We start from the raw sequence: 26,866 nt of genomic DNA, 5'->3' as shown, positions 1-26,866 counted from the left end.
GTACTCACATAAGAATAACAGATTTTACTCATTAAAATAATTAAAACGCAGCAATCAAAAAATTACTTAAGTTACAGTAAGTACGTTTTTGGTAAAAAAAAAATCTAAAATAAAAAACAACGAAAATAAAGGTTAATCTGTAAGATTACAACAACCGGTTTACTTTGTTAAAATTGTTAATTAGAGAGATACAAATATAAAGTTGCAGGCAAATTCCTGTTTAAAACACACCAGTTCTAATCACTCTTGTTCACAGCACATTTTAATTGAACCTTCCAAAAGTGAATGTATACAGCTGCATACATTATATGTGTTTATAGTAGTAACCGGATACTCACTTGACCTTAAGCAAGCCATCGCAGGCTCAGCAGATCTAAATCTAATTGAATGTGTGTTTCTGGTGTAGCAATTAAAACATATTAATTATGACCAATAAGATGTGATGATTCCATTTAAATATGAAACATCAATCTGATTGATCTTTGAACGTTTAATCAGAAGATTCTAGGGTTCTTTGCTTCTTCAGGGACCATAAACACACTTCGTATTACTTCAGACAGAGTCAGTATATACAGTAGTTTATAAAATGAATTTAATTATTTTCCTAAACTAACAATTTCTACATGACAAGATATGAATAATGAGATGCGGTGTGATGGATCTGGAGTGATTTAATGTGATGTGTGAAATGTAATGGAAGCTAGACATTGTAGCAACCATTCTTTGTATCTGAGAGAAATTGTGAAATCTGGGTGTAAAATAATGTGTTGTTTGTTATAAACTAGATAATTGTTTATTGATTGAAACCTCATTAGACGTCAGTATGCAGGCTTATGATACCCTGGTATGAGTTGCTCCCGGCGGACAGAGTGGTGAGGTCACCGGATGTCGAGACCACAATACTCAGGGATTAGTAGCTTCCTCTGAGTTCAGCTTCCCCTGCCATGAGATGCAACCCAGGGTCTGCAGATTAGGTGTCCAAGGTGGATGTCTGAGAGTTGAAGTCGCTCTGAAAAGAGCTGTTGTGTCTGTAATCACTTGCGGTGTCGCAGAAAGGTTTTGACGTAAGGTCAAAAAGGATTTTGTTTCAAAGAGATGCTTTTTTTTCCCATTTCGGCAGAATTGGGGTCAGCTGGAAACGGAATTACTTGGGAAGTAATTCTTGTTTCATTAAACTACTTTATGATTTCTGGCCAAGTTTAGCCAATCAGAATTTGACACGTTTCTGAGTATTTACCAACATCCCTCAAAAAGCCACACCCTCCTCAGATACAAAGATGTTTTTAACACTGTGAATGAGAATCTTTAAAACTCTTATGTGATGTGTGTGAGTGTAAACAATGATTAACATGTTAAATCAGACACATAGTGATATGTGACATAAATGGATCATTGTAAGAAGAATATTCATTTTAAATTCATTGATTCAAGTAAAGGTCATTCAAACATTTCATTTAAAAATCTTGTTCATTCATCAAATATGATTATTTAACTTATAACTTTAAAATCATGGAGTCGTCACTGATTCAGAGTGAATAATGTTGTCTGGCTTCTAAGCAGAGAGTGTAGGACCTTGGGGAACGGAGTGTCTATTTGAATGTTTTGTCTTCATGGAATGTCAACACGCGCTGAGCAGACCCTTCTGGATTTAGAGGACCACATAGAAAGTGGGTTTATGTTGTAGATGAGAGGTTATGTTGGTCAATGCAGATGAATATTGACCCTTTTGGTACGTTACACAGGTTAAACTTTGCTTTTTCTTCACTCAGTCAGTGGAGTTGTTTTGTGGTTGTTCTCTTGTACTATTTTCCAAGGCTCTCGGTCAGGTCATGTTTCTAAATGAGAACTTGTTCTCAATCTTTTTGCCTGATTAAATAAAGAATTAAAAATAAAATAAGTAACAGTAATCATTACAATGCAGCAAAGTTACTTTCAGACGAGATTTGAAAGTAGCGATTTAAGGCGCTTGTGCAACCTGGAGGTGCTAAAATTCAGCATACTATATGGAGAAATTCATGTCAGATTACTGCTAGAAGAAGAAGTTGGCTGCAAAGCCGGCAGCTACTTGTAATGAGGATAACTGGGCGTACTTTCTCATGCACTTTTTTCTTTTCCAAAATGAGGAGATCTTTCCTGAAAATCAGAAATATCCTCTGCTATACCTTTAATATTATATTGCAGAGATTGCAGATAATTTTATTCATGTTATCTCTTTTTTCAACTTACCACATGTACAATGTGACCAACTCATAACATTTGCTTCGTTTTCAGTGCAAGGCAAATGTTTCTATCGTGTCTCTTGTTCCACAGATGAGGATTTTTAGTGGATCCAGATGAGGATTTTTAGTGGATCCAGATGAGGATTTTTAGTGGATCCAGATGAGGATTTTTAGTGGATCCGCATTTTTTGTTAATCCAGCACATAAATAAATAAGATCATTAATTAAAATGACATCATTATATTTTCCTAAAGTAATAATAATAAACACATTTTGGTCATTTTTACACTTTTTGAGGATAGTGCCCACATCTTATTTGTGTGAATGCGCAATCAGGTGGTTTGAATATTTTTGTCAACTGCATTTAAAGTCTGCAGATGTGTCACTGATGCATGTCTACTGCAAGCAATCCTCATCATTTGATAACATTTAATCATTTTCAACATAAAGGCATGAAGGTATTTCATATTAAGCTTGTTTTTTTTTTGTTTGTTTACTTGTTTTTCTCTCTTAGTGATTTATTTAGATGATTCTGACCAGCAGATGGCGCCAATCATCCTTTTCCCTCATCCACACAGCCGTGTGTGTGTGTGTGTGTGTGTATGCGTGCGTGTGTGCGTGCACAATGACAGAAAACAAGATAGCAGGGGTAGAAAGAGACACTTTTTACTGTTTAAAGCTAAATATTTGCTTTCTGAAGTAAAAGCTGAACTTAAAAAAAATATTATATTCAAACACCAGTTTGAGTTAAATACTCTCCGATGTCACAATGTGTTTGTTTAGTGATTCACAATCACCCCAGGCATTTTTACATACAGCATCAACTTTTTAGGAGAAAAGGACAATATGTTCCTGAATCCTGTGTGCACCAATCCACAAAAGCCCATGTCCTCATCCTGCCTCCTTTTAAGGGTAGTTGTCATAAAACAACTAATTCAGTCATATAAAATGAGTTGTGGAGGGGTGAAGAAGCTTCTGAGGGACATGCAATTTTATTTTCTGTTTTATTGTCTTCCTCTGCCTGGGTCGAGGAGTTTATACACAATCTGTGGGTGCTTCAGCTCATCAGTTCTGGCTCTCTAAACTGTGGATTTAAGAGCTTACAAAGGGTTAAGCCCATCAACCGCCTGTTAGAACGATTACTGTCTTCAGTCTCCCATTTTCACCTCTGTCTTAGTGGAACAGCAGGAAGTGTGAAGGATGGATGGACAGTGGAGACATGTCTCAGCCTGACATCCTTAGAGAGAGGAAGGGGGTGATTATTTAGACGGTAGGTTTGCATTCTTTTTATTTTTATTTTTTTTGGGGGGGGGTTTTGCATTCTAAGAAAAAATGATTTGTTTTGCTGTACCTAAAACTGTTTCTGAATACTCCAACTTTTTTCAGTCAGATACTCTTAAATATGATATTTAATGCACTGAACAGTAACTCTTTGAAAGCATCTGCAGCTTGAACAATGCATGCATGATGAATGGTGTGGTCAGATGTCTGCACGTTGCTGGTCAGAGCAAGAACCTCATGCTCCACTTCTCCTACCAACATCTGAGAAATGGAAGTAAGCCATGTTGCATATTTAATGGGAGTCTGACATCTGTCTCACTATCTGTTCCACCGACGCCCTCCTCATCCTCACCTGCACGAGACATATAGAGTGGACAGAATACTAGTGAGCCTCTCAGAATCTGCTTTCCACTGTGACCCCTTTGATGAAGCATGCACGTTTTCTTAGATTTTAATCTCTGAAATAAGGAGGTAAAACTCTCCAAAGCAAAATCCGTGTAGTATTTATGAATCTTTACAATCAGTGTCATTTCATTGATTGCTATAATGCTTAAACTCTTCATTAGCCTGTTAGAATAATAGTAGATCAATACTTCATCACATGCATGATTGAACTGAATGGCATGTATTTGCTCAAGGGGATATTAATCTGTGTTTGTGTAGTCATCATCACACACTCACAGATTACATGTGGGTCGGCAATTTTACAGTTATTTTGTCTTGATTGTGTGAGAACGTCAATTTAGTTTTCCTTGAAAATGATCTGGGTTTTTTATTATTTATTTTTTCATCAATTGCAATACTTTTATCTTCCTGGCTTTGGTGCTCATGTTTTATTCATTTATTTATTTTTGTTATTTGTTCAGATGAGTTTTATAGGCTGTTTTTACTGTATGCAAATATGTTCCTGCAAGGGTGCGTGCACTACAAAAGTTCTTGGAACTGTATCCTGTTTCACCCCTTGTTCTGTCTTAGAGAGAGAGTGTCCTCTGGCGTTCACGAAACAAAGTGCTGTAGTGCACATAGGTGGAAACATTTATTTAACCCATTCACCCCTGGGAATATCTCGTACTATGTGTGTTCATTGAACTCCTCTGGGATGTAAAAGCTCCCTTTGAGGCTGCACACATGGGGTCAGAAGGGTCTTTGTATTTATGCTCATGTTTGTGTGAGCGTGTGCTGATCTAACATGAATGAACTGACTTGCTTTGTGCATGACCGGTAGGCTACATTCCCCACAATAGGCAGAAAAATGGGTTGACTACCTTCTGACAGAACGTTTTATCTCAATTAGATCACTGCAATTGACCATTTATAACATGTGGCATAATGGTTTCAGAGGTCTGTTAGCACAATTCACGTTCAACCTCTTTATTTTACTTTCATCATCCTTTACCCAGAAACAGATGCCTCTTTAAAACAAAAACAAAACAGCATTATTGCTCCTTTTCTCTCCTTTACTGATCTCCAGCCTCTTATGTTTACCACTCAGTATGTTCTAAAAATATTTAATTACTATTCTAAATTACAGCTACTGCTAACCAGAATTTTATTTGATTTTTTGATGAAGTGTGAAACACATCTAGGAGTCAAGGGAGGTGGTGGGGGGAGAGGACAGGAGTCAGGAGAAATAAAGGGAAGCGTTGATAAAAACAACAGATCTGTGCTTCCTAATCCTTTTGTGTTGATGGTGTTAATCCATCCACGCAAACCCGGTCCCTCCGCCCACCTGCATCATGCACTCACCCTCCCTCAGACCCCTGCCTTTGCACCCTGTGCCAGTTCCTCCCAACACATAACAACTGACAGCCTCGCTGAAACCAACCTGTCCCCCAGACAGCCAAGCAGTGCCACGTGAATTGTGACAAAACACAGCTCAGATTCAACTCTGTCCTTTCTTTAATCCTGTATTTGTTATTGCCTCTGGGAACATGTTGACACGGGATTTGGTTGCTTCTTGTGTTTATGCAAATACATTTTCAACTTTCATTAGCATGTTGGTTCGTGTGTAGAGAAAAGTGCAAAGTGCTGCTCCCTTGCTCTTTAGTTTGCTCAAGTGGATTAGTTTTGGCCATAATACATGTAATGAAGTCACTTGCAGGGCAACACGGTGTATTCTCTTTAAGTGTTTTTGTGACATACTCTTGTTTACGAGCTGTAAGAGATGGGAGAGGGAGGAGGAGGCATCAGGAAGGGGAATCGCAGTGGTTGCCAGGGGAAGAGGAGGCTGTGTGTAATGAGGTCACACCCTGGTAACCCTGTGACTCCTCCTACTCGCTCCCCTCAACTCTTCTCCCCCCTATTTTCTCTTGGCCCCCATGCCCACCCACTCACCTCCCCGCCTTCACACCCCGCCTTTGGAGGGGAGAGAGCTCTCCGTGGTGCTGAAAGCATAACAACACATTCAGGCACAACTCACAATCAATGCAAAGAAAAGACGAGAGAGAGAGAGAGAGAGAGAGAGAGAGAGAGAGAGAGAGAGAGAGAGAGAGAGAGAGAGAGAGAGAGAGAGAGAGAGAGAGAGAGAGAGAGAGAGAGAGAGAGAGAGAGAGAGAGAGAGAGAGAGAGAGAGAGAGAGAGAGAGAGAGAGAGAGAGAGAGAGAGAGAGAGAGAGAGAGAGAGAGAGAGAGAGAGAGAGAGAGAGAGAGAGAGAGAGGCGTGTTCATGTTTTGATCTATAGTTGGGAAGCCTGGTGTCATCTGCTTAAGCACAGACGGACTGTGCAGATCGGTTTAGCTGAACCGGAGGAACCGGTAGGGGATGCAGTATCTTGGTCTGCCTCTGTCTCAACCTAGAGGGCAGAGTCAGAGAGGACCTATCTTTTTTATTATTTCTGTGACGCCCACAAAGATTGAAACCGAAGAAGAATCGATTTGGGAATAGAACACCTGAGAGACAGCCTGCTCGGGAGATGCGAGAGGACTTTTTCACGTGCATCTGTAAATTGCCTGCAGTTGCACCCTTTTTTCAACTGCTCTGCTTTCCTCTGTAGCATGTGCAGATGTGTGGAGAAGTGAAGCTGACACCCAGCTTGGAGTCTGGCAGCATCTGGATTGGAGGTGCCCCAATTCTGGCCCAGGAAAGTGGTCATTGGGTTGAGTACCCAATGGCCCAACTCCCTTCTGGCACCATCCTCATCCTGCGTCACAGGGACTCAATCTAACAGGTCAATCAGTTGAACTATACAATGGATGAATGTCCTTGTAGATTTAAGAGGATTTTTGCGTGGGTTCCCCAGTTTAGCTCAGAGTACATGATTGAACGGTGGGTTAAGGGAAAGACAGAAGACACTTCAGTCAACAAATTCTTCAAGACACAACTCTATTGTAAGTATGCATCCCATTTCTCCTCATCATTTACTCCCAAAGAATTTCAAAGATGCCATACACATCACGATGGTCACGCTGCAAAAGTCTACCAAAAAGTCTACTAAATATAAAAAACTTTCTGCTGTAGCACTTCATATCAACTGAGAGAAGCAATGGTTTGCTGGGGTTAATTTGGGTCCACTGCAATGCACCGAAGATTGCACGAGTGTGTGTGTGTGCACGCACGAGCATCCATGTGTGCGGCCACCAGACTGCTGGCCTTGAAATCTTTTTGACATTGTGTCTTCAGAATGTCCATGCTGGCCGTCTCCTGTGACATGGTTGCCTAGAAACAGAAATGGAGTGCCACCATCATTTAGTTTTAAAGGAAAGCGCACCTCAGTTCCAACTGTTGCAGCTCATGTCATCTGGGGCTAAAACGGGGTGGAGGGGTTAGATAGAAAAACAGAGGACTAAAGGCTAAAGGGAGAGGGGAAACTGAGATTACTTTTTTGGTCGTTGAATTTAGTTTTCACGTAGATGAGTTAGCAGTAGTTGCCTTTTACACCAATGAGTTATGAAAGGACGACCCACTGTGAAAGGCTTGGCCAGCAAAAACAGTGTGATAAACAAGCTGATTCCAGTGCAGCGTGCTGCTGCAGGCTTAGAGGGATTAGGCAGGCAGGCTTAATTCAGCTGCAGCACTGTTTGAACTGTGCTTTCTCATCTCTGCACCTTTTATTGGTGCACATCATTTGCTTTCATGGAAACCGATCTGTATTTCTCTCAGACATTTTCAGTTTCAGACATGCATGTGAGCATACGTACTATTGATGAGACCTGACGTTCAAGAGAGAAGAGTCTGCACACCAGCTGACACCTGGCTTCTGTTCCCTAATTTGAACTCTGCTGTGAGACAATAATTGTTTTTGACTTCTGTCAGTCCTCTCCCCTCACCTGTTCAAATATCTTCCGAACAGCGTTGAGGATTGCAAAGTGGAGTGGAACCTACAGATGAACCTGCTGACCTAGTCCACATGGCTAGCTTATTCATAGACAGACATGAGGCAGAGGGATGTTGAGGATGGCCAGACAATGGCCCGCCTATTTGTTGGCCTTGCAATCTCCATCTGGCTGCCCTCCAAGACCCCCTTGCCGCCCTTGCCTCCCTGCGCACACACAAACATACACACAGTTATCACAAGCCCCCTTCCCCCTCCCTACGCTCACTCACACTCAGCGCTTCTCTCACACATAAACAAGCATGAGTCTTAGGCTGATCTGAAAACATTGACCTACATAAAACCATGCTCTATCTTCTTCTCATCCACGACTAGCCTCTCTGAATTCACATTGAGCTGTTGCACATCACGCACACGTTGTTGCATGCAGTTGCAAGGGTTTTCAAGCAAATGTATTCTGTGCTTGCATGCACACTGGTAGTGGATGATTCAAACAAAGTCACTTTAAACAGATTTTTTTTCCACTTAAACATATTATTTGCCTGCAGTATCAATGCAAAGTGAAGCAGTCCGGAAGAGCCTTTTTAACACAATCAAAGAGCAGAGGAGGACGATAAGTGTGGGTCTAGAGCACAAAAGCTGCAATATTTGTAGCTGCTAACTTACCGCTACGCCTCATAGACTTGTGACACTTGTTCATTTTGTTTGTGTTGATCTCATTTGTCCCACGAATGCTACATTTTCACATCTGAGCCTGACACACGTTACGACCGTCGGAGATGAAAGCTGCCTTTTCAATTTCACTCTCACACGGTTTCAGTGGCAATGTCAGCCAACAAAACGTGCAAATGCAGCAGAAAAAATGAGCACTCGACCCTGATTCACAATCACACAGGAAGTTATGATTTGGTGCTGAGTCCCTTATCTGTTTGCATATGTATGTCTGCATGTGAGCTCTTATGTGTAAGCGCGTGCATTGTGTGATCAGGAAACAACCACCGAGAGACTTGCATCATGCCAGTGTCTTCTGAGCCTGACATGATGCACGCCTCACTACCAACATAAACTTTCTATAGGCTAGAAACGACACATGAACATAAAAATAACTTCAAGTTCAAGTCAATTGCTTTTAAATAGTTTGTTTGTTTTCATCTCACTTTCAAAGCCAACAATAAAAAGTAAAGCTACAGATCAATGCTTGTGTTGCAGGTAGAAAAGAGAGAAAAGAAAAAGAGCATGTCATGCTACAATTTCGTAATTAATCTGTCTGCTGATTGAAACTTCTTGTGTGTTTTCATTAGAATGCAGCGGGAAGACTTGAAGAATGATGAGCTCCAAAGAGGAGGACTCGCTCAGTTTTTTCCATTACGTTGAGGAGAACGGGCTGAGAGCCTACAACGGCCTGATTGCTCAGAACTTGGACCACGTCAGGAATGAGAGAAATAGGGCATTCCTGCAGGAAAAAAACGACAAGAAAAGAAAACAGGACGAAGCCATACGGAGGTAGGTGACCAATAAGTTCACGCATCCATCAAAGATCCACTGATGTCCTAGAATATTTATTTTTATTCTAGCTTGAGCTCAAATGTTGCGCATCAGCGGGATTCTTTCTGGAAGTTTAAAGATGTGAATGGATTCACCTTAGGTCTGAGGAACTGGGACACGTGGCCAGGGGGGGGGGTCCCTGTGGTGGTGGCAGGCTGCTATATTTTGGAGTTTACTTGTGTGGACTGCTGTACCCCATGACCTACACCAGATAATTAATTTCTCAACTTATTTGGGACTCGTCCTTGTGGTGAGGTTATCTCTGCGCTATTTTGGAATATGAAGGATTCAAAATGAGAGGCTGAGCTGTGACAACGTGGATTGAAGTGATGGTTTTGTTATGCAGCTGCTGCTCAGAGAATGCTCCCTTCTGGGTGTTATGGTTTCACCATTGTGCTGATTTTTCATCTATTAATTTGCTGCGATAAAGCTGCACCTTGTTTCGTAAGAATACAGTCAGTGAACACACACACACACACACACACACACACACCTACACTTAAAACATGACAAGCATGTGTACACAGCGTGCTTGTGTTGTGGGGTAATAGGAACACATTGGTGAAAAAACACCAATACATTCATGATCTACACAAAAACAGAAGAACATGTTTCTAACGATCTAATCATTCAGTGTACAAACAAAGGGTTGATGGACTTTTCTTCTCAGTGATTTTATAAAATGTGTCTTCTCTTAAGCTGTCAGAGACGACACAAAGTATTTCAGCTTCTGCTGGTGGCTCCTCCTCGTATCCAATAGTACATTGATACAGTTTTGAGGAGCTGAGTGTTTATATGTGAGCGGATGCTGCTCTTCTTATCTGATTTGCTCAGAGTTTGATCCCCATCACTTTTCTGTCAAAAGGTCATGCGATCAAAAAGAGCTGTCCTCTAAAGTCTTACTTAGTGGGAAAAAGTTTATTCAGAGTTCATGTTGATATTTTTGTATTTGAGAGGCTGATAAATGACTCTTTGTTTTGTTTTATTTATTTATTTTCTAATGTATTATTCACATTAGTGGTCTGTTGTTCTGTGCCGTAACCTGGTGAACAAGGCGTGTTGATGCCTGAGGGAAGTGACAGCTTCTGCTTTGTGACCCATCTAGTGTGTTTTTGTGTTTGCCAAAGCAAAAAAAGAGCCAAGAAAATAGCTGGGATTGTTAGGAGGCTTTAGAAGTGGGCCAAAGAGATGACCCATTTATATCATAACTAAATGAGAGAGGGTGAACATTCACTGTGCATGCTTGTTTCTGTGAGCAACCAAAGCACACACACAGATGCTTGTGTGTGTGTGTGTGCGTGTGCACACGTGGACTTGAACACAATTACAACTGAAATGAGTTTGCGGCTGAGAGTAGGAGAAGAGCAAATGGCCCATGTGATTGGGTTAAGGGGAGAGATCTCGTTACAGCGAGGGGTGAGAACAGAAAAACTTGTTAAAGGGAGATTGTTAGCTCAGCTACAGGAGATGTTTTCTGCCCGGTGACAGCTGGAGCAGTCACAGGCCAATCAAAACCAGCGAGAGGGTCCAAAGTTTCCTCACCTAGGCTTTCTTTAATATTGTAGTTCAAATAGCACTAAGCTATTGACATTCACAGAGGAACAAACACGCAAGAGTATTTTTATAGTCCCCCCATAAGCACACACACCGAAACACACACACACAACCACAGAGCCACTGATTTTCTTGTATTTACATGTGCATGCAAATTTTAAACGTCTCTAAGTACCTTTAGTACGTGTGTGTGTGTGTGTGTGTGTGTGTGTGTGTGTGTGTGTGTGTGTGTGTGTGTGCGCACGCGCTCAGGCATGTGTGTATTTTGCTTATCTTTCTGCCACACGATATCACAATCAGAACCAGAGCTGCCCAACAACAAGTCCATTTCCACTGGTCCAATTCCACCTGTGGTCTGTCCTCCAGCCAATCACTGGGCAAATATCCTATAAATAACACAGCCACCAGTGCCCCAGTCACACCCAACTACCTGCAGACACACACACACACACACACACACACACACACACATGCGCACACACACACACACACACACACACACACACACACACACACACACACACACACACGCACATGGCCAATGTTTACAGGAGTCGCAACAAATGTGAAACCAAAAATCTATGGAAAACTATGTTCTGCTGACACCTGTTGTTCCACATTGTAAATAACATTTCCTAAAAAATGTGAGCCCATGTCTGTTTGAATTGTCAAATAACCAAAATAACTAAATTAAATATAATATTTTTTATATTCCTGCTTTTCCATGTACCCCCCCCCCCCCCACCCCCCCACCCCCCCACCCCCCGCTTGATATCTGTGACTCCACAGGTTTCTGCCTCAATCTTCACCCTCTAAACAAACTCCAAAGGGGTTTTTATGGTCACATGCACACGTGTTGGGGTGTGCACATGTACTTTATTTTTGTTATGCAGTGGCAGCTGGTTTTGTGTCTGGTTTCCATGGGTGCCCTGTTGCTAGGCAAAGTTAAGCCCCTGGTCAGTGAACCTACCAAGCACCTTCTGTTCAGCAGCTGGCTAGGAGGGAGTCAGCAAGTCACAGACTGAACAATCACGCACACACACACACACACACACACATGCACGCTGCATGTGACATGCACAGCAAACATATGCAGTTTCAGCTTGCTTCACACCATTTTGAATATTTTTGTCGGATACATAATGTTTATAAACTATATACTCAAATCACAAGACATAATAAACCCAGCAAGTTACATAAATGTTCACACACCCAGCTTCCTATAACCCATTAACACACAAATCTCAGCTATCAGCAATAACCCATTCAGACCAATCACCCATTCATTAAGGATTGATTGTTTAACAGTGGTTGGGGGCGGGGGAGCTTCCAGAGTGTGTGATGGGCTTTAGTCATATTCAGGGTTAAACTCAAATCAATACCCTGCCCTGAATGTGTTCATGTTGTCAGTAATGATAACAGACATCCACAAGCAGAGCAGCATTGCATTCCAGTACTTTTTGTTGCAATGTTGTTTGGTTTTGGGTTATTTTTGCACCAAATATGCAAATTATGTTTGTTTTTTCTCGTTTTTGCTGCAACAGAACAGGTGAGGACATAGCAACGGAAGGCAAGCACTTGCGAATGGGCTCGATAACCATGCTGGACCCCCAGGAACGCATGCCCCTGTCGCACCTGCATGGCATTGCCTGCAGCCAGGGCTTCTCTGTGCGTTCCCAGTCCCTTCACTCTGTCGGTGGTGGGAACGGCGGGGGAGGAGGTGGAGATGAGGAAGTGGGAAGTCCAACGTCGAGGAAATTGCCTCCACCCAAACCTAGGAGGGACCCGGCCACCAAGCTTAGCATGTCGTCTGAGGCAGTGGATCACAGCCCCGTGTCCACCTGCCGTGGGGACAGATGTGATGGTGAGTGTTGGTGGCACTTCACACCAAAGTGCTGCAGCTATATTTAGCTGCTGTCTGTTGTCCCTTCATCAGAGTCGTTTCTCCCACACTGGCATGAAATCCAGCTACACCCAGAAAATCTCACTCCAGCCACCATAATGTCAAATTAGGGGTTGCACCTTCTACTTGCAAAGAGTTTTCTTGACAGCATTACAGATTAAAAAAAAATTAGGTGAAAAAATAAGTATTCAATATTAGGATAAATTAATGCTAAGTCTACAAATATGTATTAAGGTTTCTATGCATCTTAGTCTCAGTCAGAATCTTGAATCAACAAGGAGAGCAGGAGCAGACAAAAGAGAAAACCTTGAGGGTGAAGGATGCTTTGGGTTCATTTGAGTTTATTTGAGCAAGCTTTGCCGCCAATGTGATGTTTAGGGAGTCACCCAGCCTGGCTCAGATTGGTGGGGATGGTTGTGTGAAAACAGATCTTCCTGGGCACCACGGCAACCGTCCCACAGAAACAAGACCCCCTGCAGCCCAGCCAATCACAGCCAGGCTGAGCAGCTCAGACCAAATGGGCTCTAGAATTGCTAACGTCTGAAGCGTGACAACCAATCAGGGAGAGCGTGTGGGGGTGTCCCTGGCTGAGGGGAGGTTTGCATGCTCTGTAGCGGGTGCCTGTGTTGAAAGAGGAGGAGCTTGTCAGAGTAGAATTCATTCAGGAGGAGCGATTGACCTAGATTTATTTTTTTTTCCCAAGAGGAGAGCGGTGGGGAGGGTGTTGCGGGTAAACACAGCAGCTATGGGGGGAGGGGGGGAGAAGGAAGAGGAAGCAAAAGAGAGAGGAGAAGAGAAAAAAACATGGGCTGAAGGCTCTTTGAAGGAGTGGATTCATAACTGGCACTGATTTTTATCAGTTTATCTATCCTGCTATGTTGTAATGTAATTTAGAGAGGAGGGAGGAAGAATAAATGCTTTTCTGTGCAGATTGTTGCACGCACACGAACGAATGCAGGCGCAGGCACAAAGGAATGGGTGGAGATTTTAGAAATATGTGTGTTGTATGCGTCAATAACTCCAGTAATCGATGAACAAAACCTTTCTACATTTTATTTTTTGACGGTATCAAGGGGAAAGGATCTCACAAATAATCAGTTTAAATATAGCAGCCATTACATTATCCCACTCCAATACAAAACCAAAGAATCATGTTTGTAAACAAAGAAATATATAATTACAAAACTGCATAAAATTATTTGTGAGGAAAATCTAACATCCACCATCAAAACATTTAAGCTTTAAGAACGGTGTGTCCCAAATTCTCTTCTTCATGAGTGTACAGGCATGTGCATGGTGTGTGCATGCATGGTGGTGAGTCATAGAGTTACTGGAAATATGCATGTCTGGGCCATCTGGCATGTGAATTATTAAAGATGTAAAATCTGCAGTTTGGAAATTTTAAATATGGTTCACTTCTTCACTACGCTCATCTCCTCTTCTCCGAATAAGGAGCTCCTCTTTCCCAAGCCTTCCACTGTCTGACCTGAAAATAGTCTTAGTGTAGTGATTCATAGTGAAGTGGCTGAAATTGGTGAGTAGAAACAGAATTGTACAGTAGCATCTAGGAAAATGAATACTGTACCAAAAGGCTCACTGCAGCACATCTAAAGAGATTTACACCACGTCACCACTATCAAAAAGAAGCTCCACAGTGTGTGTGTGTGTGTGACCCAGATCTGATACTCACATACTGCTTCTCTGCTATACATGTGACCTAGAAACTTGCATATGCATCAACTAGTCCCACTTATCACATGACGCAAGGTGTTGCTCTCAGCAAAATACTGACCTGCGGTCGACCCACAGCAGCAAAAATAGGTGTGACAATTATTTACTTGATCAAAAAAGGTGGAATCACACTTTATTTGTTCTTTTTCTTAAAAACAAGACCTTATTTCTGAACTCAGTCAATGTATACACGTTCAGATTGTATGTCTTTTTATTTCTTTGCAGCTCAAGGATGCAGTGAGGACTGCAGGAGGATGCCACCCCCAAAACCCAAGAGAAACCCCAACACACAGCTGAGCGTTTCATTTGATGAATCCTACATTAAGAGCCATGGAAGCAGTGGGATTTGTCCATCCAAACTCCTACACTACACCACATCCCCTTGTGAACGAAACCCTTCGCCTCCACAAACCAACGACAGTCCCACAGATGACTGTGAAGATGAACCTGTCTACATAGAAATGGGTGGGATTGATATTGGGATGCGAGAACCCTTGAAGGGTGAGGATGAAGAGCCAGGAGAGTCTGTGTATGAGGAGATGAAGTATCCAGCCCTAGATGATATGGAGTACCGCACCGATCCTGTAGGATGTCGCTCAGCATGTCCCACCCCATTGCCCTACGACCCAGAGCCTCTCAGTCGCTGCTCCACACCTAGAAACATTCCCCTTTGTGACATCCCTGCACCATTCCCCAATTTACTCACCCACCGGCCTCCGTTGTTGGTGTTTCCACCAGCACCAGCCCAGTGCTCACCCAACTCAGACGAGTCCCCCCTCACACCATTAGATGTCACTAAATTACCAATGCTAGAGAACCAGCCTCATAGCAAATCCCCCACCTCTTCAACAGAGCCACCTTCCTCCGCTCACCTCCGCAGGGAGCTCACCGCCACACCGACGCTTACCATCTCTGGACGCTCCTCTGCACCTCCACTCCCCTGTACACTTTACAAATCCTCATCATCATCATCCTCTTATCAGCGTAGCCACTCTGCTTGCCCATCACCGGTGAGCATGGGCCGCTGCCTCACCCCCCTGAGCTTAATGCGCACACCTCCATTTGATGCTCCAATGCCATTCCCTGCGGGACTCCCACGGAGCGCCTCTGCTACCCCTCACGGCAAAGGCTCCCCTCCTCAGGACGGTGCAGCACGACTCCACGGCTCTATGCAGAATGTGTCAACAGGTCGTTCCCGAACACCCACCAGTCCACTAGATGAACTAACAAACCTGTTCACCACAGGCAGGAACATGCTAAAGAAAAACTCAAGTGGCAGAAAGTCCAAAGAACCTGGAGAAAGTAAGAATTTTATTGAATTCATCACAATTCAACAATAACTGCAATGTCTGAAAATTCCATTGGTTTAATCTAGGCCTGCCAAGCCAAGTCGGATACAGATCGTATGATTTAATCTGAGGAGATTAGAGACTAAAGCGGACAGCAGGTCACAAACCTACTCATGGCATTAGGCCATCAGGCGGGATTAGTTTTAAATATGTAAACATCATATTTAAATACAGATATTTATGCCACACTCAAGATTCTGCCAACATCTCTACCGAGGAAAACAACACAGACTCTAATATGCATAAAAATCTAAATCCCGTGCAATTTGTTTTATATGAACCTTTCAGATAAACTTGGTTTATAGACACGACGCATAGGTGAAAGTACTGTTGATGTGCTAACTTAATTATTCTGCATATCCTTAAATCTTAAATTCTCAAAATAAATTCATAATTTTGTGAATGACAGTTAATTTTAACTGGGTCAGTAAGACATTTTTGAGACGCGTCTATCAAATTCTCGTGGGCTTTGACCTTCAGGTAAACTGGAGCAGACCTGCAGCAGCAGTGTTGCATCTTTTTCCAAACCTTTAAGATGCTTTACAAAAATTCACATAACATATTTGATCAAATGCTCCGAAACTGGATTTCAAAATGCATTTTTTAAACATAAATAATAATGAACCGTTCAGACTCTACTCATCCATCCTCTCTCATGGCTCGTAGCAACTAGAACATAGCAACAGAGGAAGGAGGAAAAAAATCCCTGTTTCTTATTTGCAGATTTCCTCCCTGTGGGTAAAGCAGCCAATCACAGCTCAGGGCATGCTAGTCTACAGAGGAGCACTGAGCGGCTGATGGGGATAGCAGAGCATCTGAACTAAAATCTGTTTTGTCCAATCAGCACATACTTGCCACATGATGAAGCCAATCAGGCAGCGGGTGCAGCTGTGCAGATGGGAGGAGTGCAAACTGAGAATGTTAGATTTATTTTCATTTGGAATGCAGTTGAATTGACTACCATGGATGTTTAATTACACAAATGGATGTTTATTTGATCCTGAGAGTTATATGCATTTAAGAAACTATATTAAATACTGGAAAATAGGTATTCTCGTTAAGATGCTTCATTTAGATGCCAGGAAGTCCAGGTGATAATTAACAAATTGGCCATTTGATTGTGACTTATTATCCAGACCCACATGGGTTATAAACAGTTTCCACATCTTGTATGTACATTATCCTGGCTGACAGGCTTTTTACATTATTAATGTCTGAACATAACACATGCGTGCAAGCACAGATCAGGTACAAAACAGGCAGCAATGGCTCGTAAACATTGTTTTTCTCATCTTACTGTTACTAGATTGTACTGTAAGCATAGATGTTGCAAAACAGAGGTTATTTTCTCTATGAACCTGAGGCAATTGAAGGAACAAAAGCTTTCCTGACCCAGATACCAATTTGTTAATCACCACATTCAATTTTGTTCACACCATGGTTCACACACATGAACATACTGTGTTTTGCAAGTTAGCATCCAGTTGCATTAAAATGTTTTGCCTAAACACGCCACTGGACGGTCAGGCTTTGTTTACCTGAACCTAAGCACAGATGCAACATGCAGATCGTACGATATATTACCAGTTATGTTTTTTATTCTTTCTGTCATGATTTAATTGATGTAATTATATTTTAAATAGAGTAGTGAAACGAACATAGTGAAAATAGATTCAAAATTGTTTATGTAACAATAAATGTTTTGCAGGGAACTATTGCATGTATATTATTGTCCCTGTGGTCCCTTAATATTTACGCTGACTTCAAAGCTTCATCACTTCTTCTAAAACTAGCAATGACTGACACCTAGAGGTATTTAGGGGGCATTGCAGAAACACTGTTCATCACTAAATTTACAAGTACAGGTACAACTCTAAAAATCAGAAAGTCATGCAAAAGTTTCTTTATTTCTATATTTCGTCTTTGACTGTGAGACCATCTAAAGGCTCAGAAACCATTTGCAGGAGTTTGGGATGTATTAGTTGGTTAGAGTGGGGCACTTTGAGCCAAGAACATTGAACCTTTTCACAATATTTCAACTGTCTGAAATTTTGCATTTGGGGTTGTCATAAGCTGTAAGCCATAATCATCACAGTTATACCAAATAAAGGCAGGAAGTATCTGGCTTTGCATGTAATGAGTCTATCTTATAGATTAGTTTTACCATTAAACTTGAATTACTGATATCAATGAACTTCTGCATGATAATATTTCAGTTTTTACGCATAATGATCATTTCAATTTTTTACTTCTAAATGTATAACCCCACAATTGCCATCTAGATGGCAATCCATCAGCCGCTATCAGCAATCATCTCTTTTTTTCTTTTTCTTTCTTTTGCAGCTGAGTCCAAAGTGAAATCTCACAGTGAGTCCAAACGAGAAGGTAAGGAACGGCACAGTCATAGCAAGGAGTCCAAACGAGATTCCAAGGAGCGCCACAGCAAAGAATCTTCTCATCGCAGAGAAAGAGACAAAGATAAAGACAAAGACAGAGGCAGTAGCAATGTAGAGCCTCTGCCTCATAGACGCAACAGCAAAGACCGCAATTGTAGCAGTGTAGATACACCACTCGTTCGCCGGGATAGCAAGGACCAGGCCTGCAGTGGTCTAGAACCCGTCTCTGTGAGACGGGACTCCAAAGACAGGGGCTCTGGCTCTTCAGACCTACCTTTGATAAGAAAAGACTCCAAGGATAGAGGAGTTAGTACTGGTGATCTGATGCCAAGGAGAGACAGCAAAGATCGAATTGCAGGACATGGATTAGAGTCTTCAGTAAGACCGGACAGCAAAGACAGAGACAGACTGCTGGATCAACCACCTGAACTGTTTCCAAGACAAGACAGCAGGGAGAGGGTAAGAAATGGTGTAGACTACAAACAGGAAAGCAGAGAGAGACTGCTAGACCATCCTCCTGAGCTCTTACCACGACAGGATAGCAAAGAGAGGGCCAGAAATGGGACAGACTCAAAGCTTGAAAGCAGAGACAGAGCAACAGATCTTCTCACTCGACAAGAGAGCAAAGACAGACCTAGAAATGCACCAGAATACAGACATGACAGCAAAGACAATCGTCCTGAAATGTCACCTCATCAGGAAAAAAAAGAGAGAGAAAGGAGTGACACTGAACATAGACATGAAGGAAGAATAGATCAACCACCTGAGATCCTGCCTCGACAGCAAACATCCAGGAACAAGGACAGGCTTGAGCTGAAACATGAAGGAAGAGATCAGAGCTGTCTGAATGGAGATTTTCCTCCGCTTATTTTACCCCGGCAAGAGAGCAAGGATCTGAGCAGAACTGGCCTTGAAGTGAGACGGGATAGCAAAGACAGAAGTGTCAATGGCTCGGATGTCAAGTGCACCAAGAGCCCTTCTGCAATGGAGCACAGGAGTGAAAAGGAACGAGCGCACAGGTCAGATGGCACACCACGAAGAGACAGAAGAGAAAACGGCAACACGGACCAATCAAAAGCACAAGAGAGGAATAGTAGCACAATGTCAGGCCAGCATTCAACCACAACTACACCTACTCATCATGGAAAACCATCGGGAAGCCCACCAATTACCACTGGAACTGGAAATGGTTCGTTTTCCACCCCAGTGTTGAATGCAGTAGGGTTGTTGTGTGCTTCAGTAAATATTATATAAAATCCTTGTATGATTTTTTTGTTTGTTTTCAGATGTTAAAACACCACCAAAATATAGTCGCTCAACTTCAATGCCTACGAATCCTTCTCCAATAGGGACTCCACAGAGGAGGGCAGCAGAGGCACACCAAAGTCAGGTATGCAGAGTGGGTTGGTGCTGTCTTTTTGAACTATCGTTTCCGTTTGTCCTGCATTAGAAATGATCACATGTTAAAATATCCATTCAAATTCACCATTCGAAGAATCTGAGACCAAGATGTTTATTCCTGACACAATGTTTGGTTTTTGAGATGTGCAAGTAAAATGTGAGCAGTCAAATGATAAGCAAGCAAATATTTTCCTTAAATGTTTTTTTTTCTTTGAATGTTAAAGTGACAATATATATAGTTTGTACCATTAATCTCTGGAAATATCCATTGAAATGTTGTATATGAATTAAAAGATACCCAGTTGTTGAAAAATATTGGTGGTTTCATAACGTATAACCATCAAAATGGGGTCTGAAATGCGTGGGAGTGGGTCTAAGTCTCTGGGCAACGCCATATTGGACACCATGTTTACTTCTACGGAAGCCCATGAGGACAGAATGCATTTACTCATTTGTAGCAAATGGTTACAAAACTTTCAACATTACTAAACGTTCTTTTACACATTAACCTCTTTACTCATTGCAAGTGTAGTAGTGGAACACATTTGTTAATTACGACCAATAAGATGTGATGATTCCATACGAATTTGAAAGATCTATCTGAATGATCTTTGAATGTTTAATCAGAAGATTCTAGGGTTCTTTGCTTCTTCAGGGACCATAAACACACTTCGTATTAATTCAGACTGAGTCAGTATATAGTTTATAAAATGAATTTAATTATTTTCCTAAACTAACAATTTCTACATGACAAGATATGAATAATGAGATGTGGTGTGATGGATCTGGAGTGATTTAATGTGATGTGTGAAATGTAATGGAAGCTAGAAGTTGTAGCAACCATTCTTTGTATTTGAGAGAAATTGTGAAATCTGGGTGTAAAATTATTTGTTGTTTGATATAAACTAGAGAATTGTTTATTGATTAAAACCTCATTAGACGTCAGTATGCAGGCTTACGATACCCTGGTATGAGTTGCTCCCGGCAGTCAGAGTGGTGAGGTCACCGGACGTCGAAACCACAACACTCAGAGATTAGTAGCTTCCTCTGAGTTCAGCTTCCCCTGCCATGAGATGCAACCCAGGGTCTGCAGATTAGGTGTCCAAGGTGGATATCTGAGAGTTGAAGTAGCTCTGAAAAGAGCTGTTGTGTCTGTAATCACTTGCGGCGTCGCAGAAAGGTTTTGACTTAAGGTCAAAGGAGATGGTTTCAAAAGATGCTTCTTTCCTGATTTGGCCGAATCGGGGATCAGCTAGAAACTGAATTAATCGGGAAGTAAATCCTGCTTTAATAAATTCATTATTTATCATTTCTGGCGTATTCTGGCAAATGAGAATGTGCCATGTCTGGAAGGCTTTACCAAAACGTTCCTCAGAAAGCCACACCTTCCTTCAGATACAAAGATGTTTTTAACACTGTGAATGAGAATGTCTTAAAACTCCTCTGTATCTTATTGTAATGTGAAAGAGTGTAAACAATGATTAACATGTTAAATCAAACGCGTACTGATCATAAGATCTGAAATGGGTCATTGTAAGAGCAATATTCATTTTAAAGCCATCATTGCTTTGAGCACAGATTATTCAAACATTTCATTTAAACATCTTGTTTATTAATCGCATTTGATTATTTAACTTATAACTAAAATCCTGTAGGATCTTCCAGTAGCTAGTGAAGAATTCAGCAGTCTGGCCCATGCGTCAGACCTTGGGACAGATTGTTTATATCTGCGTGGAGGAACAATAAGTGGGCACAGGTTGATGTGTGCGTCTGGATCCTTCAGCTGGTGCAGCCTTGACTTTGCAGTTTCTGGCATGTATGAAAGGTTATGCTGTGTCAATTAGGTGGTGAAAAATTCATCCTTTTGGACGTTACACAAGTTCTGATGTTCTTGTTGTTTTTCTGGAGGTTGCACTCCTACGATTTTTGACCCTAATGGCCATCTGTTGGTAAGGTCTTACTTGAACACAAAAATAATGCATGCATGCAATGATTTATGTATGTGCCTGGTATAACGGTACGTTAAAATTGTATTCGGTTTGGTTCAGTGTTTTGAAGAGCTCTGTTCAATAAATTTTTGGTATATTATTATTATTATTATTATTATTATTATTATTATATTTATTTTTTTCTTTAATATCTAAAGCAGCTCCTATAGTGAGCAGCAGAACCAGGTGTCATCATAGGCTGCTGATCTAGCATGATGTATTTAATTATTTCACAGGTTATTTGCACGGCTATGAGTGTCACGTTCAGACAGACAAGTGTTGCGCTGAGCCTTAAAAACTCTCCTCAAACTGCCCAGAGTTTCTTCTTCAAAACTCTAATTAAATAATTAGCTTGCTCTGCGCCGTATTTTTTCGTTGTAGAATGAAGACTTTACATCAGTTGTCCCTGTGGAAAAGTTCAGCAGACGTGTTTGTTTACATTTTTGCCGCTGCATGCCTGCACAGTGTGAAAGGGAGGGAGGGGCGACACGACGTTCAGCGTCTACAGCGTCTACAGGCTCCACAGTCGCAGTTGACAGCCAGCTGGTTTGATCCGCAATGAAACGCATTGATTAGAATTTGCAGATCACATTTTATAAATAGAGATTGGGCACGTGCAGCCATCATGTGTCACTTAATACAGCGACCGTGCAGAAACTCGCCTAGGAACATTATCTGCTGCACTTAAATCATGCAAATAAAAATGTATTATTTAACAAAAAAATAATAAACAGAAATGTTACGCAAGTGGACCGAACCGAACAGGCTTAGCCGAAATGGTTCAACACTCCCCATGAACCGTTACACCCCTAGAAATGACTGCCCCCCATCGCCAGGGAAAATACACACTGTCACTTTAATTGGCTCTGGTGTGTTACTGTAAACACTGACACCTACTGGCAGAGAATGGGATGACTACTAGAATCCAGTCAAATCCCAAAGAATAACGAACATTTCATGAATAATTTATTTGGTGTTTAAAAAGATTATAAATTATTCTGAATGGAGTGTTCTTCTTTTTCAACTGATCCATTTACTTTGTGCCTCAGATGTTCCAGATGCCATGGGTCTGTGGAGACACCACCATGCTTGAACAAATAGAGAGAAAACGTACCCTGTGCATGCAGATCCGCTCCAGACAGCATCCACACCTGCAGAGATATCTGGAGAAACCTCCCCCTCAAGATAGAACCGAGGACAAGCAGCCGGAGCTAAGTCAGTGCAAACAGGAAAGTGCAAATGTGCTCCCAGGATCGGGAAAGAGCAGTGGGACCAAAAAGATTCGCCCTCCCCCGTATCCCACACAAACAACCGTATTCTGGGACACAGCCATCTAACATTCCTAATAAACCTAAACCTCCATGCCACATACCCCTCAGATACCCACTCCCTCTCTCACTGCCTGGTTGTACGGAATCTCCGCTTTGCAGCGACAGTTTCGGGCCAACTACAAAGAGCACCAGAGGGATGATTGCTGATGTCAAAGAAAAAAACAACAACAACAAAAAAAAAAAAACTACGGTGGTTACCACAGCAATATTTCTGCTTGTTCAGGTTGTCACGTTTTCTTATCATCACTGGTGATATTTGATATTTTTCTATTTCATGTGACTGGACTCTTGTATTAAAATAGTAGAGTAGATATTCAATGATGAATAGATATTTTCTAAATAAGAAGATGGGGAACAAAACGCAGCTTAAATTATGTATAGTAGAGGTACTGTAGATGCAATCTAATTTTTGTTTAATGTTACTTTCTTTTAGGTTATTTTACATTTGAAAGCATATTCTATCAATACTTGTACTGTAGTAGCATAATGTTCTTATGCCCAACTCTTTTTTTTGTGTGTGTGTTCATAAGCACTCTTATGAATGAACTGCTGAGTTCTGTTACTATATACTTTACAAGTTCACAGTTGTATTGTAAGTAGAGGAGTGAACATCAGCGTGCGTTAGCTGCCAGGCCTCTCTGTCTGGTCACGGATGTTCTAGAATGTACAACAGTGGGTCCTAGAACAGAAACGGGAAATATGTTGTTGTTCGGTTTATGTATTACAGTGGGAAGCAGTGAGGTCAGTAACTCAAACCCTGTTGAAGCTGTTTTATTGGAAAGTCTGTTAGCTGGCTTCCTGTTGAGGTGAGAACACGTGTCAAACGCTTCTGCTGTAGTCCTAGATAAACCATGAGAGTGGATTGGGTAAGGTAGTAAATAAGAGCATACATTATTATTGAATAGTTTACTTTTGACTACCAGCCAAAGCCTGCAAAAGCAAGATACGGGTTGGGAGGCTGGTCATTTAAAATAGGATAGCTGGCAGCAGCTGGTGAGTACCAGCACCCTTGCATTGCCATGCACTGCATGCATCATGACAGTGTAAACACTCGACGCCAGCGCTCAGCCCGTACAATCAACACCTAAGCTTTTAGATTCCTTAATTTTACTGCAGAATATAATAGCCATATGCACTTGCTTAAGAAATAACGTTCAATGTTATGCTTATATATTTTTTGAAAATGTTAAGAGTAATGAGTTGTGCCATGTATCTTTTAATTTATTGGCTAGAAGGCAAAGCCTCAGGAGAGTGACTGTGTGTGACATGCAGTCATAAATGTTTGGTTGTCTTTGACAATGTTCCCAGTTTAGAAATTGGCTAGCAAACATTCTAAGATCAAATCTTTTTTAAAGGACCTATCGTAAGACAATACCGCTCTCTGAGAAAAGACAGGACAGAGGTTACACAATGGCCTACAAATCATAACGGCTCAATTGAGTAAAAAAATAAAAGAATAGCTGCACTAACCCTCGTTTTCTAACACACTGATTCAGGCTTACGGTTTCCTTCTCCCCTCCTTGGCCTCACCCTCTACCTCAACTGCCCTTATTACATCTTCTCAATTGGTCCTCTTTTGCACATAAAATGCAATGTCAGCATTGCCAAAATAGTGTGAATTTGACACGAGCTAGTCCTGAGAGTGCAGTAGCCCACCTCTCTGGTGAGGATCAGTGATACAGAGATCCCTTTGTGTTGTGTGTGTGTGTGTGTGTGTGTGTGTGTGTGTGTGTGTGTGTGTGTGTGTGTGTGTGTGTGCGTGTGCGTGTGCGTGTGTGTGAGTGTGTGAGTGTGTGAGTGTGTGCCAAGCTACACTGTATGTGTGTGTGTGTGTGTGTGTGTGTGTGTGCCAAGCTACACTGTATGCAAGTCGCAACTTTGAAATGATTGTTTTTTTAAGACATTCACTTTGCGCCGTCATATTGGATGGAGGTCGGAAATGTAATAACGATGATGTACAATCTTTCTGTGTGTATAAACGTGCACTGTGAAAAGGTAGAGAGAGCACCACACTGTCAGTCCTCTGTCGTATTGCACTGAGTGTTCTCGTTTTGCGTTACGAAAAAAGAAAAGGAAAAAACATATTTGAGGTAAAAAAAAAGACGTACTGTATTCTGATTGTCACTTGGGTTCTGTTGAGAGAAATGAATAAATATGAACTCAAAACTTGCTATGGAAAAACTGTATCCTGTTGAAATGATTTATTTCCCCTAGCTTTGGATGTTTGCATGCAGGTTGGGGTTTAAAGTCTCCAACCAGTTGAACACTGATTGTGTGGTAGTATTTAACAATTTAAACGAGGAGAAATCCCCCCAAAAATTCTTTTAATTTTGAACATTCTTCTTTCAAAGGAGCACGGGGCCAAAATCTAAGCAAAAAGGAGCTATGCATGGTCTTTTTGTTGAAAGCTAATGGGTGATGAAGCATTATAAAATGAGGCCACCCATGTGTCGTTCCATTTTCTTTAACAGGCTGTGTGCTGCTAAATGCACTGCAGTTCACTACTGGCTTTCCTGCTTTGTCCTACGGATGCGACTTCAATTGGCAACTAGAAGAAAATGTATGTGGTTGATTCACTCCAGATCGGGAGGTAGCGATAATGCATCTTAATGTTTCTTGCCAACTGCCATTAAACCCCCAAGTAAAAGAAGTGCTGTGGGAAGAAGCCTGTTTTGTGCCCAGCCTGCCGATTCCAATGAAGAAGAACTGTGGGAATGGTGTCTACCGCAAGCGGTAAACAACCAAGCGCTACTCAAATCCCATCAGTGGCATCTCGAGAGTCAAAAACCAAACTTGATAAAAGTCGGGCGGGGAGCCTAATATACAGTATATCAGATATGCGACTGATGAACGGGGGCTGCTTAAACTTGAGCTGGGACTGAAAAGAGGATGCTGATATACTCATTTCCTTGTGACCAGGTAAGAAACATTATAAGTTGTGTTTAGAGCTTGATATGACCTCACTGATGACTCGGAGAGAGTTAGCATGCAGTAGCATTAGCTGTGATCGTGCTACAGCTGCTGTTACCGCTGAATATTTAGAGACCAGACATTTTCCAAACCGAACACCAGAGTCCTTTTAATGATGTCACATTTGATCTACAGCCCAACCTGTAAGCAGGACTAATACCTTAGTAGGTAATGGTATTTTTTGTGTTTGTGTAACAAGTTTGTGTGCGCTCCCATGCCAGCTGCAGTTATTCATATGGCCGGGCATTTTGCCCCATGCTCCTTTAAATCAACCACTCTGAAAACAAGATCAGCTTACAAAAATCAGAAAACAATTACCGTGTTGACCCGGATATAAGACAAGGTTTTTTTTCATTGAAAATTATTTTAAAATGTGGGGTTGTCTTATTGACCCTTTGCACGTGACGTCACGCCACTCTTCATTTTGCTCAATAAAAATTGTCAATTTAAAAAGTGATTTATTTTTTTTATTTTTTGTCTTTTCCTGAAGATTAGTCTTGGAAAGGGGGTTCGCCTTACAATTGGGGTCGTCCTATATCCGGGTCATTACGATATTTACCCAACAGCTTTTCCAGTCCGTGCAGTTCTTTTGATAATGATGAGAATTAGTCCAGAAAAATCACACATGTTTATCCCTCAGAATCTTTAACCCTTTAAGACCTGCCATAGAACAAGTTCGCCAGAACTTACATTTACATTTTTACATGCTGTGGTGCCATTTTTTGGAATATTTCAAATTTCAATACATCAATACAACCCTTACATTCTAAATTTTAATTATATAAATGTAAAATGTTCATAGCCACAAAATATTTTACTAAAAAGTGTTATTATCTATACAGAAATTGAAATTTGTTTTTTGTTTTTACACATATTTTTCATTATACAGAAATGCCACAGCTTTATCCCTCAAAATTGTCAATGGAAA

The 26,866-nt window shown here is 41.4% G+C and overlaps 1 protein-coding gene across 1 annotated transcript; it reads left to right on the top strand.

Moving 5' to 3' along the window:
* Window positions 1-5,665: 5,665 nt before the first annotated feature.
* On the top strand, window positions 5,666-25,154 carry nyap2b (neuronal tyrosine-phosphorylated phosphoinositide-3-kinase adaptor 2b). The gene is made up of 7 exons (XM_015957005.3): window positions 5,666-6,826; window positions 9,072-9,273; window positions 12,414-12,733; window positions 14,729-15,805; window positions 18,196-19,437; window positions 19,535-19,638; window positions 22,687-25,154. The coding sequence occupies exons 2-7, from the start codon at window positions 9,095-9,097 to the stop codon at window positions 22,972-22,974; spliced, it is 3,210 nt and encodes a 1,069-aa protein (XP_015812491.3). The 5' UTR covers window positions 5,666-6,826; window positions 9,072-9,094; the 3' UTR covers window positions 22,975-25,154.
* Window positions 25,155-26,866: the final 1,712 nt, after the last annotated feature.

This window comes from Nothobranchius furzeri, chromosome 11 (genome assembly GCF_043380555.1).
Source record: "Nothobranchius furzeri strain GRZ-AD chromosome 11, NfurGRZ-RIMD1, whole genome shotgun sequence".
NCBI lineage: Eukaryota > Metazoa > Chordata > Actinopteri > Cyprinodontiformes > Nothobranchiidae > Nothobranchius > Nothobranchius furzeri.
The sequence above is the reverse complement of the archived record's forward strand: the minus strand, read 5'-3'. Positions and strand labels throughout refer to the sequence as shown.